Source organism: Balaenoptera acutorostrata, chromosome 12, assembly GCF_949987535.1.
Source record: "Balaenoptera acutorostrata chromosome 12, mBalAcu1.1, whole genome shotgun sequence".
NCBI lineage: Eukaryota > Metazoa > Chordata > Mammalia > Artiodactyla > Balaenopteridae > Balaenoptera > Balaenoptera acutorostrata.
Genome location: NC_080075.1, coordinates 5780954 through 5798198, shown reverse-complemented (window position 1 = coordinate 5798198; position 17245 = coordinate 5780954). Strand labels below are relative to the sequence as shown.

At 49.2% G+C, this 17245-nt stretch overlaps 1 protein-coding gene across 2 annotated transcripts in view; it reads left to right on the top strand.

Annotated features, from left to right (window-relative positions):
- The first annotated feature begins 310 nt into the window (after positions 1-310).
- Positions 311-17245, top strand: part of IL1R2 (interleukin 1 receptor type 2) — a 35109-nt gene continuing 18174 nt past the window's right edge. The window contains exons 1-2 of one of the 2 annotated variants that reach the window (XM_028162665.2): positions 311-428; positions 16738-16865. In XM_028162665.2, the coding sequence (XP_028018466.1) occupies positions 415-428; positions 16738-16865 (142 nt within the window). In that variant the 5' untranslated portion in view covers positions 311-414. The remainder of the gene's footprint in view (positions 429-16737; positions 16866-17245) is intronic. The other variant, XM_007197271.3, reaches the window with a different exon arrangement.

The window sequence follows — 17245 nt, the reverse complement described above, 5'->3', positions numbered from 1 at the left end:
CCTAACCCTAGAAGGACTTCATGGGGGAAACAGCACATACCTCGCTGGTTAAAGCCCCAGAGTCCTCCTTTTGTCTTTAATGGGGCCGTGGTTGGGCAAAATACACATCACTTTAAAACCACCTTGCAGCTGGAAGTACGTAACTTTTAGCGAGTCACAAAAAATAGGGAAACTTACACAGAGTTTCCTTGGCCACTTCCGCATCTGAGTGATCATGCACCCGCGCTACAGCCGGGACGGCGCTCCCAGTGAGGAGGGAAAAGGTGTGTTCACAGCCACCCAGTTGGAGGAGTGACACAAGCCCGATTAGGAAATCCCTGGACAATGAGAATATAAATTCCTGCCAGACCGCTGAGCTCCCACTGAAGGTGAGAAGCCTGGCAGCCATCCCAGGAGACAAGCACCAGGCAAACGATGCAGAGCTGCAGGTAAGAGGGGAGAAGGGAAGGGAGGGCGACTGACCTGGGAGTCAGGACATCTGGTCTCCATCACTTCTGGAGGGCACCTCAGGAGGCTTTCCTGATGTCTCCAGACCCCAGGTGCCTCCTGCATGTGACTTTCCTCATCTCTGTGACCTTCTTCACCTGTGTGAAAGTGACCTTGACCTTTTGGGGCTTCAGTTTCTCTATCTGTCAAAAAAGGGGCTGGATTGGAGGATTTCTATGGACCTTCTATGATTGGAAGTGACCGGCAAAACTGCTGTGGAATCAGTAAGAGGAAAGGAATTGCTGAGAGGGTTTGTGTCCAACTCAGGGGAGGCTGTGCCTCTGAGACTTACACTGAGTTTAGAGGCTTTCCTCTTTGGAAGGATCATGGGATGCTTTCTAAAGTATGAGTAACGTTTCTAATGCCTGAGCTCTCCGTGTTGGCCGATCACCAGCCCTCACGGCCGTCTTGGAGGAGTAGCAGGCAGAGTGTCGCTAAGTGTGAGTCCCAGAGGCTAAAGCGTCCGGGTTCAAGTCCAGCTGTGCCTGTTACTGGCTGTGTGATGTCACGCATCTGTTCCTATAGTAACTGTCTTTTAAAAATCCTGTTCTCCAGTGAACAATTATCACTGAATAGAGATGGTCCACCCAGTGGCCAGCAGCTCACCAGTAATCAATAGCCAGGATGTGTTAAGCTTATCTTTATCCCTTGCTTCATTCCTGTGAAGTAATAATAAAACTGGGTGCGATTCTTTAAAAAACTCATGTTTACCCTCGATTGTAACTAAGTAACCCACGCAGTTTATTTTCACCCTCCCGGCGCCTCGGTCTCCCCATCTGTAAATCGTGATGCTGATGGTGAGGATCACAGGTGGAGGGAAGGGTATATGAATCTGAATCACGTGGAGCTTTAGCACGGTGCTGGGCACAAGGGGGGTGCTACCTAAACGGTCCAGTGGTTAAGACTCTGCGCTTCCAACGCAGGGGGTGTGGGTTCGATCCCTGGTCGGGGAACTAAGATCCCACATGCCGCGCGGTACGACCGAAAAAAAAAAGCTTGCTCTCTGTATTAGACGTCCTCCCTCTCGAATCCCACTCCCCTTTGGAGGCCTTTCCTCTTCCTGGCGCCCAGCTCCCTCGGGAGCCCCTGGTCCCACTCTGCCTCTAATGCCGTGTGATGCTAGTCGGGGCTTGTCATCCTTCTGAATTTCCTCCTGTAAACTGAGGCAGTTGAGTGACTTGACCTTCTGCGTCCCTCTGGCAGCTCGATGTCAGCGGTGGGACGCTGGGACATCCCTCCCGGCAGCCCATCCTGTACCCCCCAGCTCACCCTTCCCTGGGCTCCACCTCCCCAAGAGAGCGGGGGTCCCTCTTCACCAGCTCGAAAAGGGGGTCTCCTCCTGCGTGCACGGTAGAAGGGGCACTTCCCCTCAAACCTCATTACAGTCTTGCCCATATTTTAATTGTATGTTCCACGTTTTAGCCTGTCTGGTTATCGTAACAGGCAAGAAAGGGAGCTTGGTCGGGGTCGGGGGGCTGTGAGGATGGTCCCCGCACCATGTGTTCCCAGCTGGCCGGGGACGCCCCCCCCCCACCTTTCCACACCTGCCACAACCCTTCCCCTCAATATCCCCACTCCTACCGCACCCTCAAAGCCCAATTGTTTGACAATCGACACCTGAGTGATGACGCACAGCTCCTAGGATAGCAGAGTCTAGTGACAACACGGCTGAAGTAGCGCAAATATATAGTGTAGTTTCGGGTGGTCTTTTTATGTCACCGTCACCTGCTCTCTATATGGGGACACTTGATCATGACAGTGTCTTCAACCAGTGGTTCTCAAACTTCAGCCTGCTTCAGCGTCACCTGAAGGATTTATTAAAACGCATTGCTGAGCCCACTCGGAATTTTGGATTCAGTAGATGTAGGGCAGGAAGGGGCTGAGGACTTACACTTCTAATGAGTTCCCAGGTGATTATGAGGCTACTGGTCTGGGAGAAACACTTCCTTCGGAGCTGAGAGGAGGTTTCATGTCCAGAAGCAAATCAGCAGGAACAAGTGAGTACCTCAGAGTCTGAAACTAGACCTCAGTTTCCTACAAATTTTGTTCTCCACCCACGAAGGACTGCTGCTTAAGGAAGGAAGGAAGAAGGCAGCAAAAAGGTGAAAGGGACATGGAAGCTTCTGTGATCAGCTGATGAGCCAAACCCAATGGGGTCACAGGAAAAATAGTGATGGGGATGGTGTTGGTCTTCCAGCATCTTAGAATCCCTGCTCCAGTGTTCTTAACCTGGTTGAGCATTAAAATCACCTGGAGAGCTTTAAAAAAAATCTCCGTACCTGGGACCAATTACATCAGGAACTTGGGGGGTTGGGGCCCAGGCAGCAGTAGTTTTTAAAGTTTCCCAGGCAGTTCTGATGTGCAGCTAAGGCTGGGATCCACTGCTCTATTCTACCTCTTAGGCACCTCACTGTTCCACTTGTATAGACTATTTAGGGACTTCTTATTTCTCCCTTCAGAGCCTGTGTTCTAAACTTGTCATGTATCTGATGATTCTCATTAGATAAATGGGCATTTGACTTATCAGTAGCGTGAGAATCTGTATGAAACTCCATCTAAACGTTTCTGGAGCATACGTTAGTTAAGAACCTCTGTTTCATTTTAGGCATAAATAATTCCCTAAACACACGAGGTAAATTATTGTGGCACTTGATTGTGGGCCAAAAGAGGCCAGTTTAAAACCAGGATATTATCTTGCTCTGTGACTTGGATATATAAGTTTGTTTCTGGACATTAGTTTCATTCATCTGATGAAATGGATGGATTAGAGAGCAGGGGTTCTTTGCTATTTTAAATAATTTCTGGAAAAGAATTTCTGAAATGTCAAGAGGAAATTTACAAATGCTTGGGCTTAATTGGGGATTGCTAACCTGACTGTATTCAGGGGCCAGGCAGTAAGTCAAATCCGTGAGGCTGTGAGTGACAGGGCCTATGACCCACTGGAATGAGTTTGTTCCTCGGAAAAGACATTCAATGAAAAATAACACCACCACTCAAGCTGAAAAAAATGCATATCCACAAGTTGAACAGGCCTGTGGCCCCCAGTTTGTGATTCCCAGATTAGCTTTGACTATTTGTAACAATCTGATCACATCACCCCTAGGTTAAAGGGATGAGGGCCAAGTCCTGGCCCCATCACTTCTATTTGTATTTCCTTGGAGGAGTTATTTAACTTCTGTGAGCCTCAGTGTCTTTATCTCTAAAACGAAAATAATAATATCTAGTTTGTAAAGTATTGGGAAAATTAAAAGAAATCCTACATGTCAAGACTTTGCCCAGTGCCTGGCACATGGTGGATGTTCAATCAGTGTTAGTTATCACCACCATCCTCAATATCCTCACCATCATCACCTTCCTCACCATTATCACCAACCTCAGTATCATCACCATCCTCACCATCATCACCAACCTCAGTATCATCACCATCCTCACCATCATCACTAACCTCAGTATCATCACCTTCCTCACCATCATCACCTTCCTCACCATCATCACCATCCTCAGTATCATCACCATCCTCACCATCATCACCGTCCTCAGTATCATCACCATCCTCACCATCATCACCAACCTCAGTATCATCACCTTCCTCACCATCATCACCTTCCTCAGTATCATCACCTTCCTCACCATCATCACCAACCTCAGTATCATCACCTTCCTCACCATCATCACCATCCTCAGTATCATCACCTTCCTCACCATCATCACCATCCTCAGTATCATCACCTTCCTCACCATCATCACCATCCTCACCATCATCACCATCCTCACCATCATCACCATCCTCAGTATCATCACCATCCTCACCATCATCACCATCCTCAGTATCATCACCTTCCTCACCATCATCACCATCCTCAGTATCATCACCTTCCTCACCATCATCACCATCCTCAGTATCATCACCTTCCTCACCATCATCACCAACCTCAGTATCATCACTATCCTCACCATCATCATCATCATCATCAGATTATGAGGTTCTGACCTCAGAATTTCAGAGACCACTCTGAGAGGGCTGGGGTGACCCGGGTACAGGGATTTAATATTGTCTCTGCTCTTAATCCATGTGGGTGTCTGCCTACTTCATTTAAGGATGAGCCAGTCCTTATGATCAATGCCTTTCAAATCACCAGGGAGTCTTGTTAAAAGGCAGATGATTCTGATTCCCTAGTTCTGGGGTGGGGCCTGAGATTTTGCATTTCTCACAAGTGATGTCCATGATGCTGGTCCAGGGACCACACTTTGAGTAGGAAGGCTTTAGAATATTCGAGACGAAGTTTTCTTATTTGGGAGCAAGGAAGTCAATGTATGGCTTTGGATGTGTCCTAAATTTTCTAGAGCTAGTATTCATCAGCATGTTTTCTTAACTGTCTGTGGTTGGCAGAATTCTAAGGTGCCCCCCACTGAGCATGCCTTGTGCAGCCCCCTCCCCTTGAATGAGGGTGGGTTATATAAACATGATGGGATGGCATTCCCATGATTAGGTTACCTTATACAGCAAAGGCGAGGGAATTTTGCAGATGTATCTTAGGTCCCCGGTCAGTTGATGTGAAGTTAATCAAAAGGAAGACCATCCTGGGTGTTCCTGGCACAACCAGCCGGGCTCTTTAAAAGAGGGTCCAGGGGTCAGAGTCAAGAGGTCAGAGAGATGTGAAGTAGGTGGTCCACTGGCCCTGAGGAAACAAACTGTCCCGTTTTATGGAGGGGGCCCCGGGGCAGTAAATGGTTGTGGCCTCTAGTTGCTGAGAGTGGCCTTGGCTGACAGCCAGCAAGAAAGTGGGCACCTCAGTTGTATAATCCCGAAGAGCTGAATTCTACCGTAGCCCCAGGGACATGGGACAGGACCCCAAGCTTTGATGTCCACCCGTGGGACCCTGAGCAGAGTTCATCCAAGCAGAGGCTGACCTTGGACCCACAGTGATGTGAGCTAATGACGGGGCTTGGTTTCAAGTCACTGAGTTTGCGGTCCTTTGCTCCAGGGCAATAGAAAATGAACACAGTGTCCTTATTCTTCTCTTTGAGTGCTGTGCATACCCTCCGGGTTACACTGCAATGATAACCTACAACATCTCAGTAGCTTAATCCATCACCTTGCTCACGTCACGTCACTGTCTCGGGGCAGCTGTGTCAGACCGTGACGGCCCCTCACAGCTACCTGAGGCCATTTTCAAAAGAGAATTTTGTAGACTACCTGTCTGCCTCAGATTGTTTTGACACAAGTGCTGGTGTGGAAAATCTGTGTTTCTCCTATTTAACAGAAGGAAAAACAGATGTTCAGAAACAAGGGAGTGGCTTCATGGATGGAAGTAAACCTCAGTCTCCTATCAGGGTGGCCACCGGCCATCAACAGAAGCACCATCCTTGAACAAGGGTGGCAGAAGAGAGGGTTGGAGGGTGGGGTACCGGAAATGAAACACCTGGAGGTGACCTATGTCCTTCCCGTGTCCTTCCCACGATAACCAGTCATGTGGCCGTGCCTAATTCAAGGGTGCAGAGAAGTGAAATCCTTTGTGCACCCCAAAGTATCACAGGTCCAGATGTTGGGAACCTGAGCCTATCATATCATGTTGCTGGGGAGGAAGCAGGATTTCAGATCGGCCAGCTTCAGGATGCTCTCCTTGCACCAGGGATGAAGCTGGCTGCCCCGGCATCCTCCTGGGAGAAGCCGGAGGGAACACGTGTGAGAGGGAAATGTTCCCCCCCCCCAGCTCCAGAGAAGAGCAAAGCGTTTCTTAATGGGACTTTCTGGGTCTGTGGAAAACCCAGTCCATCTGGGATGTCTTCAGGCTGATGACTGGGGTTGCTTGTGCCCAGGGATTTCCCCACACCCTATGGCTCAAAATCGCTTGGGTTTCCTATCGTGGTTGGCTTTCTTGGCTTGTTTTTTTATCTGCTCTTGTGGCCATGCTGGGCCCAGGGCTGGGGAAAATTGTGCCTTCTGTGACCCTCAGAGGACAAGCCATTCTAGGTGGACGTATTTTCCAGGGAGTGAAAGGTGATCTTTCAAAGCATAAAAAGAAAATCTCATCTGTTCTGACAACTTAATTTTGGGAGGAAATATTTCTAAAATATATGTATTGTGGTGCACATTTGTAGTCACTGCAAGTCGATGTCACAAAAATGTGCCTTTAATAACTTTTCTAATAAGAATCTCATTTGGCTCCTGAGGCCTCTTTCTCAGAGGAAAGGGGAATTTAAGCTGCCAGCCTAGCCTGGTCCAACTCTGCCTCTCTTGGATTTATTTGGTCTCTTTTGGCTAGATGCTCAGTCGCTTAGAGTTTCTGACTTTGCCACCTACTTCTAACCAGGAGTCTGAGAACTGGGGAAGCCATGTCCCCAGGGCATGGTGGGGAGGGCGGCTGGTCCACACTTGCTGACCTGGGGGGTCTTCACTGGTTTCCATGGAGATGTTCCTGGACCTGGCTGGTCACGCAGTGTCCTGCTACATCTGCTGCTGAGGTTCATGGCTGGGAAAGCCGGGGTCTGGTCTTTCAGGGGAGGCAGAGCCAGTGCAATGGCGGACGTGACCCCACTGTGCCCCTTGCTGGCTCCACGGTCCTCTGCGTCCCTTGGCCGTGGCCTCACTTCTCCCCTGGCTTAGACTGGCCACCTGCGCAGGTGGTAGCCCAAATATTTACCAACCCGCAGGGCGGGAGTACCAACCAGTCAGAACAGGTGCTGCCCTATGTTGCGTTACCATGAGGATCTCAGGGGATCCCCTGGAAAGGTAGAGGGTGGAGAGTTCAGGGCTTAAGCGGGTGGTTATTTACCAACTGGTAAAGACATGTTTCCACAGTTGGCCACACTGCTCCTTAGGGACTGAATGTCCTGCAGCCTCTAGGTCACCTGTCCATCACGGCAGCCCCATATCAGCTCAGATCTCAGTTTAGCCCCCCATTCTCCACTGGAAGCACAGGGGAGATCTGAATCTCCTCCCCGTCGGCAAAGAACTGAGGCCAGCAGGGAGCTAACCCTAGCATCCCTCTGCCTAAGTAGGCCATGCCATTACCTCCATCCTTCCCTGGAGCCCCCATCTTGGTAATGGCTCCTTACTTGACCCCGGTGGGATTCCTCTAGGGACCCAGTTTGAAAGCAGAGGAAAAGCCCCTCAGCTTTCAGCTTCCCCCTCTCTTCTGCCCTCTGTCTCCTTGCACTCAGGTTTTGAGCCCGGAAGTGGGGGCAGAACCCGCTTTCCCTACTTAGACATCCCCTATATCCACTTCCTTCTCTCCTTTCCAAGGAGGGCTTTGCTCTTCCCCTTTCTTGGGGCCATAGTGGCTGAAGACTCAGAGGTAACGAGCAGGGAAATACGCTGGAAGGTAATTAGCATGTTATCCTCATCACATACGTTATTCACTGTCGCATCCTCGAGGAAGAAGGTCCTGTGTAAAATTTAAACTGTTCTTCATGATTCAGGGAAATCATTATGGACATCAACTGTTTTGTGCTGGAACACCTGGATACCCTCAGTAGGACACAGAGAGGTGGAGGGGACCGTTTGTGCCTGCTCGTAAAGGCCTCTGATTGCTGTGCTCTTTGGTTCTTGCATCTGTCTCAGTAGTTTTTCTTCTCTCCTCTGTTATTGGGTAACTGGCTGCCACGTCTTTGTGGGTGCGTATTCCCACGTCAGCTCTCTCCCTCTTTCTGATTTGCTACCTCTTCTCTGCTTCTGATAGAACATTCTGGTCACCTATCACTGCATAACAAACTGCCCCGGAATTGAGTGGCTTGCGACAAACATTTTATTGTAACTCACATACTCCATAGGTCATGAATTTGAGAGGGGCTTAGCTAGGCTGTTCTTTTGCTCCATGTGTTTCACTTGAGATCAATCAGTGGTACTCAGCTGGTGAGTGGACTCGTCTGGGGAGCCTAAGATGCTTCACTCACATGGCTGGGGCTGGGCTGGGACGGTCGGCCTGACCCCCTACATGTAGCCTCCCTGCAAGCAGGTCTCAGGGCAGTTGGACAATTTACACGGTGACTGGCGTCCCCCAGAGCCAGCATCCCAAGGAAGCCAGGTGGAAGCTGCATGGCCTTTTCTGACTTAGCTTCAGTGTTCACTCAACAGCATTCTGTTGGTTAGACTTGAGTCACAGTTGGCCCACATTCAAGGGACCCCTTGACAAGTTGGACTCCACCTTTTTAAAAAATACTTATTTATTTATTTTGGCTGTGTCAGGTCTTAGTTGTGGCACGTGGGATCTTCATTGCGGTGCACAGGCTCTTCCTTGCAGCGCACGGGCTTCTCTCTAGTTGTGGCACGCAGGCTCAGTAGTTGCAGTGCGTGGGCTCTCTAGCTGTGGCACGTGGGCGCCAGAGCACGTGGGCTTAGTTGCCCCACGGTATGTGGGATCCAGTTCCCGACCAGGGATTGAACCCGTGTCCCCTGCATTGGTAGGCGGATTCGTAACTACTGCACCACCAGGGAAGTCCCTGGACTCCACTTTTGATGGCAGAGTAGCCTGGTCACATAACAGAAGACAATAGGGAGATATTGTTGTGGCCATCTTTACAAAATATGATCTGCCCCTCTGAGAAGCAATAGCCACATTCATACGAATAAAGAGACAGGTTCTGAAAGAGAGTTTCACATTTCTTCTGTGAGTCAAATAGACATGACTTGGTGCCAGGATCCTATTGACTGTCTTTCAGCCGTTCAAGTTTTTTTGTCCTGGTTTCTTTTATCTGTGTTATATTTTAGATGGTCATGTTTTCTGGATAACTGATAATTCTGATATCTGCGACATTTATTACTCTCAGATTACAAGGGTTGAAAGCAACATTCATTTCAAAGGGTGTGCATCTGCCCATAACCAGTCTCCTGTCCCATGCCAGCACAGGGCGTCCAGATACTAGTTCACGTTACCCAATGAGTAGCCCCACAGAGCTGAAACTCCAGTACCCAGGACAACTCAGGAGTCTTGAGTCCTGGTTTTGCCAGTTGCTAGCTATGGGACCTTAAGCTAGTGAGTTGATCCAATTCAGTGGTTATCTGACTGAGCCCCTGACTTGGTGCCGGGGGCTCTGAATGACTTGGGCTCACTGGGAATGCAAGGTGTGAATGGAGGACCTGATGGAGAGGGAGGAAGAGCTGGGCTGATGTGCTGAATCTCTTGGTTAATGGTTCCTGGGGCAGAAGTTGGTCAAGTTCAAAAGGTTTGACAGCGAAAGGGTGATTTTATTTATTTTTTATTTTATTTTTATTTAAAAAAATTAAAAAAAATATTGTTGACGTATAGTTGATTTACAATGTTGTGTTAGTTTCAGGTGTAAAGCAAAGTGAATCAGTTATACGTATACATATATCCACTCTTTTTTAGATTTTGTTCCCTGAGAGGTCATTACAGAGTATTGAGCAGAGGTCCCTGTGCTATACAGTAGGTCCTTATTAGTTATCTATTTATAGATAGTAGTGTGTATATGTCAATCCCAATCTCCCCAATTTATCCCTCTCGTCTCCTTACCCCCTGGTAACCATAAGTTTGTCTTCTACATCTATAACTCTATTTCTGTTTTGTAGATAAGTTCATTGGGAAAGGGTGATTTTTTTTTTAACATCTTCATTGGAGTATAATTGCTTTACAGTGGTGTTTTAGTTTCTGCTTTATAACAAAGTGAATCAGCTATACATATACATATATCCCCATATCCCCTCCCTCTTGCGTCTCCCTCTCCTCCTGCCTATCCCACCCCTCTAGGTGGTCACAAAGCACGGAGCTGACCTCCCTGTGCTATGCGGCTGCTTCCCACTAGCTATCTATTTTACATTTGGTAGTGTATATATGTCCATGCCGCTCTCTCTCTTCGTCCCAGCTTACCCTTCTTACTCCCTGTGTCCTCAAGTCCATTCTCTACATCTGCGTCTTTATTCCTGTCCTGCCCCTAGGTTCATCAGATCCATTTTTTTTTTAGATTCCATATATATGTGTTAGCATACGGTATTTGTTTTTCTCTTTCTGACTTACTTCACTCTGTATGACAGACTCTAGGTCCATCCACCTCACTACAAATACCTCAGTTTCGTTCCTTTTTATGGCTGAGTAATATTCCACTGTATATATGTGCCACATCTTCTTTACCCATTCATCTGTCGATGGACACTTAGGTTGCTTCCATGTCCTGGCTATTGTAAATAGAGCTGCAATGAACATTGGGGTACATGTATCTTTTTGAATTATGGTTTTCTCAGGATATATGCCCAGTAGTGGGATTGCTGGGTCATATGGTAGTTCTATTTTTAGTTTTTTAGGGAACCTCCATACTGTTCTCCATAGTGGCTGTATCAATTTACATTCCCACCAACAGTGCAAGAGGGTTCCCTTTTCTCCACACCTTCTCCAACATTTATTGTTTGTAGATTTGGAAAGGATGATTTTAAAGAGAAAGATACTTGTTGGCAGAAAGTAAAATAGAGAGTGCGTAGCCCTTGGTGGAGCCAAGTCTGAACCTTACCAGGTTCTCCCTGGTAAGACATTCAGCCCAAGTGGCCCAGTGCCTGGTTCTGCTAAAGATGGGTCTTCCTGTGCCATGGGTTCCAGTAAGCGACTCTGTCCCCAACCCCCCCAACCCCCCCCCCCCCCCGCCCCATCAGGGTCAAGGACATGCAGGTGCTGTCGTTATGACACAGCCGTGCAGACCAGAAACAGTCCCACTGTGCTGCTCCTAATTCCCTTAATTCTGGGGGGAAAGCACTAGCTTCTCTCTTTTCTATAGAACAAAAATAGTTTGTGGACTTCTCTCAAGGGTTCTGCTTTTGCTTTGAGCCAGTACATTTTTCAACAAAATCTGCCTCAAACCTGGTCATGTATTTCCCTGTATCTGAAGCTAGAGGATCTTCCCTACCCCTCAAATGCCTAACATCCTGTGCTTCCCAGAGACTTAGTTCCAAATACTTTTTATTTTGCTTCAGCTTTGAATTAAAAAAAATATCCAAGCTTAATTTTGATGTAAATATTTATTTCCCCATAGGTTTCAGAATGTTTTATACCACATGACTGAAACAACATGTTCAGTTTTTTAGGAATCTATTTTGCAAACTGAATGTGACTCAGCAGTAGGTATAAGCCTGGAGAGTTATTTGTCTTCCTTAAAAGTCAAGATCTGTCACCTTGTTTTTGTGTTTTGGATGACTGTACTCCCTGACTCAGAGATGGACAGTTGCCTGGAACCTTCTGGGAACAAGGTGAAGATAGAAATAAAGAAAAGTTTCATCTTCTGGGTGAATGAAGAGAGAGACTCAAATATACTAGAGAATCAAATTTTTACTCCTTTTAAATGCCTGAAGATTTATCTCTGGAGCTATCGTCTACTTACTTATTTACTCTCAATAAACTTTCAGGTGTTCAGGGGAAAATGTGTTTGTGTGTGTGTGTGTGTGTGTGTGTGTGTGTGTGTGTGTGTGTGTGTGTGTGTTTGGGGCCCAGGTGGGGCTAGGGGGCCCAGGTGGGGCTGGGATCCAGGCAGGGGGTTGGGAGGCCCAAGCCCCACTTCTTGAACCTATGGGGAAATTAATATTTACATCAAACTTAAGCTTGGAAATTTTTTAAAATTCAAAGCTGAAGCAAAATAAAAAGCATTTGGAACTAAGTTTCTGGGAAGCACAGGGATGGGGGATAATGAGGGGGTCGGGGGCCCAGAGAGAGAGAGAGAAACAGACAGACAGAAAGAAAGAAAGAGAGAGAGAAAATGAGAATAAAGCAAAATGTTAAAAATTGGTGAACCGAGGTAAGACACATACTCGTGTTATTATACTATTCTTGCAACCTTTTAGTCTGTTGGAATTGTTCAGAATGAAACTAAAAGGTGAAGTAAACACCTACACACCCTTAGGCTCCATGTGCCACCCTTGAGCAGGAGGCAGACCCAGGGCCACAGGCAGGTACTGTCACCTGGGCCTTAGCAAGGGCCGAGGGGGATGCTGCTCAGGCGCCCTCCCCCTCCCACTCCCCCTCCCCTCCCCTCCCCTCCCCCCTCCTCCCCTTCCCCTCCCCTCCCCTCCCCTGCCCCTCCCCTCCCCTCCCCCCTCCTCCCCCTCCCCTCCCCTCCCCTCCCCCTCCCCCTCCCCTCCTCCCTCCCCCCTCCCCCCTCCCCCCTGCCACTGGCAACCCTGGCTCAGGCTGGGCCATCAGCATTTTCCACCTTACTGCATTATTTTTCTTTTCTTCAACTCTTCAACCATTTTTTTGGTCATTTTCTTATGCCTGGCCCTGCTTTGCCTCCTATTCTTCTGTGCCCTTACACTGAGTACTGGGAAACGGGGTTATTTGACAAAGGAAAAAATGAAGCCAGAATTGTAACTCAAATACTTGGAACGAGCTGCCTTTAAAACTTCTTTCTTCCAGTAAGAAGGTCACCTCAGATTCAAGCAGAAATGTCAAATTGCCTGTCATTTAAAGACACATTTAAAGAAAATAGGGCAGGAAAATAGCATTTTGCTTGCAAACTTCTGCAAAACAAACTTTTCCCTCTGGGCCTGCAAAGACCGACTGTCTCCCTCACTACAGCAGTTCTGGGTCCAGCCCACTGCTGAGGTTTCAGTTACTGAAAACGATCACTGACATGTGCTTGTGGTTTAATCCTCTGAAGCCACTTCCTGAAGAGGTCACAGTAAAGCAGCTATTGTGCCAAAGTCCACAGAGAAGAACGGAGAAAACTGCCTTGGCCGGGGGTCCGGCGGGGGGGGGTTGGGAAGCCCAGGCGGGACTTGGGGGTCCAGGCGGGGGGTTGGGAAGCCCAGGTGGGACTTGAGGGTCCACGCGGGGGGGTTGGGAAGCCCAGGTGGGACTTGGGGGTCCAGGCGGGGGGTTGGGAAGCCCAGGCGGGGCTGGGGGTCCAGGCGGGGGGGTTGAGAAGCCCAGGTGGGACTTGGGGGTCCAGGCGGGGGGGTTGGGAAGCCCAGGCAGGGCTGGGGGTCCAGGTGGGACTTGGGGGTCCAGGTGGGACTTGTGGGTCCAGGCGGGGGGATTGGGAAGCCCAGGCGGGGCTGGGAATCCAGGTGGGACTTGGGGGTCCAGGCCGGGGGGTTGGGAAGCCCAGGCGGGGCTGGGGCCCAGGTGGGGCTCGGGGGTGGATGGGGAGGGGCTGGTCCTGGAGGAGAACAACAGTGTAGGATTTCGTTCCACTGGAACAGGATCCTTGTTGAATCATCAGGGTCCTTACCCCAACCAGATGTGTGATTTTGAGGAGAGGATTAATTAAAGTCCATCTCCCGTTCATCACCTGAAAGGAAAGGGATGGGATGAGATTCCTCGGAGCCCCTCCCAGCTCCCTGGCTTTGTGACAGTTCAGCGAGCAGCCGCCCCGGAGTGGACACAGCCTGACTCTCTGGTGTCAGAGTGATTTTAAACGTGGTTTCAAACCTTCACACAATCAGAGGCTAAGCCTGAGCCTTGGGGGCTGCTTTCACCCGAGGAGAGTTGAGATGCCTTCTCAGGGTCAATGGGCAGAAACGGTTTATTTGAAAGAGTTGAGCGTCAGAAAGAGGAGCAGTGGGAACACCACACGTGACAGAACCCGGCCGGGCTCCTTCCCTGGGGTCCTTGAGATTAGGGATTCGGGGTGAGGATGACAGGAAGCCTGAACATATAAAAGGAGGCATTCGGGGTGGGGGAGAGTAGCTCCACAAAGCCACTGAGGACCAGGCTCCTCTGGTCACCCCACCACTTAAGCACGTGGTCTGCATGTGGCTCAATCCACCCACCATATCCACACTGAGCCGGCAGCAAGGCCGACTTTGAAGTGGAGACTTTTAAGTTTTTTGAGGAGACTTTTAGGTTGACACCTTGGGAGGGTCATACATTTCCACTGACATTTCATTGGCCCAAATCTTGTCACGTGGCCACTCCTAGTTGCAAGGGAGGATGGGAAATGTAGTCTTTGTGTGGATGGGGCGGTGCCCAGGTAAGAGTCGGGGGTTCTGTTACCGGGGAAGCCGACTTTGGAGGAGGAAATTAGCACCATCTGTCACAGAAACTATATTTTTGAAGAGTAAGGGCTTTGCAATCACCAATCCTGGGTTTAAACGTCAACCCCCGCGTACTAGCTGTGAGATATTGGCCAAGCTACTTCACCTCTTTATTCAATTGCATCATCCGTAGATTTGGAGAGATATTCACATCATGGGGGCAAAATGAAGGAACAAACGCTCAGTATTTAGCACAGCAGCGGTAACCGTTCCACTGGTCCCTGGGTCAACGTCTTTGACTTCATTCATTTACTTGGATGCGTGGTATTGATTGCACGTGGTGTGTTTAACTCCTGTTTCTTTCATGTCCTTACTAGAGAACTCGTGAGTCTGGCTGGGACCAGTATGGTTGGGACGTGATAAGCTAGTCCCTGCCCAAAGAGGACAAAGCAACGTGGTCAATGTTGGTGTGACCTTTAGGCTAAGCAAGTGGCCTGGTGAACCTTGGGTGGGGTTAAAGTTACAGGAAATGTCTGCGTTTCAGGAACACGTGAAGGATAGGACCCTGTAGAAGCAGGAAGAGCTTAGGGGAGACAGCCCGGGGCAGACACCCAACTAAGGGGAAAGTCTCAGGTCCTCCACATCACCCCCCGCGCCTCATCACCAGTGGGGGAGCTCAGGACGCAGCTCTGAGCCCCTGCCTCCTGATGGTTCCCCACTGATGGGGAGGGGGGTTACTAGAGTGCAAGGGTTACTTCCTCCTTCTGCCAACCCTGCCCTGGCCAGTTAAGAGCCATCTGGTTTTACTAGAGACATTCAGGACTGTATCTGTGCCAGGAACAGGGAAAAAGTCAGACTCCTTCAAGGATATGGGGAGGAGGTACCGGTAAGGATGTTTTTCTGGATTCACTCATCACTCCCAACTCCCTGGTAGACTTTCAATCGTACACATTCCCTGGTAACTTCTGGAACTGGGCACTGTGTAGTCCACGAAAGCTGTGAATAAGACCCAGCCTCTGTCCTCAAGGCCGTCCCCACCCGTGGGAGCCAGACAAGTCACAGTGTGGTGGATGGCCTGATTGCTCCCACTTCATTCCCCTCCTGGTGTAACTTTGCAGCTCCTCCCACTACAGGTGGGGGTATTTCCTGGTCCCACAGATGGCAGTTTGGCCACATGTCTTGCTTTGGCCAACGGAATGTGGGACAAAAAGAGTGAGCTAGTTCTGAGCAAGCAAGGCCTTGAGTGCTTTTGCCCACATTGTTTGAGTTTTGCCATCCCATGAGAAGATCACCTCCCAGGAAGTCACTGGTCCAAGGAGGGTGAGACACCCATGGAGCTGACTTGGGTCCCACCTGAAGCTTGGAGCCGAGACTAACCCAGCCTAATCTAGGTCAGCCAAGCTCCATCTGACACACAGACCTGTGAGCAAGAACAAACGACTGGTGTCGTATGGCATTCAGTTTGGGGCTGACTTGTTAGCAGTGTTGTGGCAGCAGCTAGCGATACAACAGGCAACTGCGATAAGGCGTGGGAGGGACCACAGGGAGATGCAGAGGGACCACGGGGAGATGCAGAGACATCTGATACTCCAGCCTTGGGGGGGTTGGTAGGGAGGAATGCTTCGTGAGCTTGTATAAATTATTCACTTTTTGGCCCTCATTTTGCTTTGTCCTCGGGGATGCTCTACATCAGAGGGTATGCTGAATCCCTCAGCATATGTCAGAGTTGTATGTAAAATAGGAGTTAATCCATAAAGACTATAGGAAGAGTTCTCTGACCAGTAAAATATAAGGAACTTTCGACTTCTGGTGATTCATTCACTCATCCCTTCATTCAACAAATAGGAGTTAGGGAAACAGCTGTGAATAAAATAAAGTAGGGTCCTGAGCACATGCAGCTTACATGCTGGAGAGAAGAGACATGGTCAATGATAAACGCCGTAGAGAGCAACAGAGCAGGAAAGGAAATATGCAGCACTGGGGCCGAAGGTGGTGCAACTTTACGGGAAGGTCAGGGAAGACCTCGCCAAGAGTGATGCCTGAGCCCAGACCCTAGCAGTGGCCTTAGGTGAGGAAAGAGCCTATCAGGCCGAGGGGTGGGGAGTGCTAAGGCACGCTTCAGGAGAGAGAAACACTTAAGAGACAGAACTCCTATTCCAGTGAAAATTGCTATAGAGGAATAAATTCAAAAATGTGAGTTTTCTTGTTAAAAAATCCAGGCAAAAGGGTTTTGGTCATCAGGGGAAACCTCGAGAACCCACCCCTGGGACCATCCTCAAGGGGTTCTCTCTTTGGGCGTCAGTGGTTCTTGGTGACCCCTCCTCCGTGTCCTCCCCTAGGCTGTGGGGTGCTGGACCTGCGGTCTCCACTTCCTGTGTCCTCCAGAAGTTGCCGGGAGTGATGTTCATCTGGTCCATGTTGATGATGTGTGTCTCTGTCTTCACCATCCAGCCTGAGGAACACATGGGTAAGAAGTGACTTTCAGCTGGAGGGGACGTGCCTGCAGCTTCTCTGGGGAAAGGAGTTGCTTCTCTAGGGAGGTTCTGTTGTCCTCAAAAAGCAAGGTGTTGGTAGGTGACGGAGTCTTCCTCTTGGCCGTCTCCTCTGGTGCATGAGCTTGCTCTGGGCATCGGTCATTCCTGCCAAAGGAGCAAACCAAAGAGACCCTGCTTTTGCCCTTGACGAAAGGTGCTTTTGGATTTGAACTGTACGACCTGCTGCAACTAAGCTGAACTCAATCAAGATCAACTCTGAATGATAAGGCATCAACAACTCAAAAATAAGGCCAAACTTTTTTTTGTCATCATGTGAACCTGACTTAACTTTTCCCACAAAATGTTGATGGGA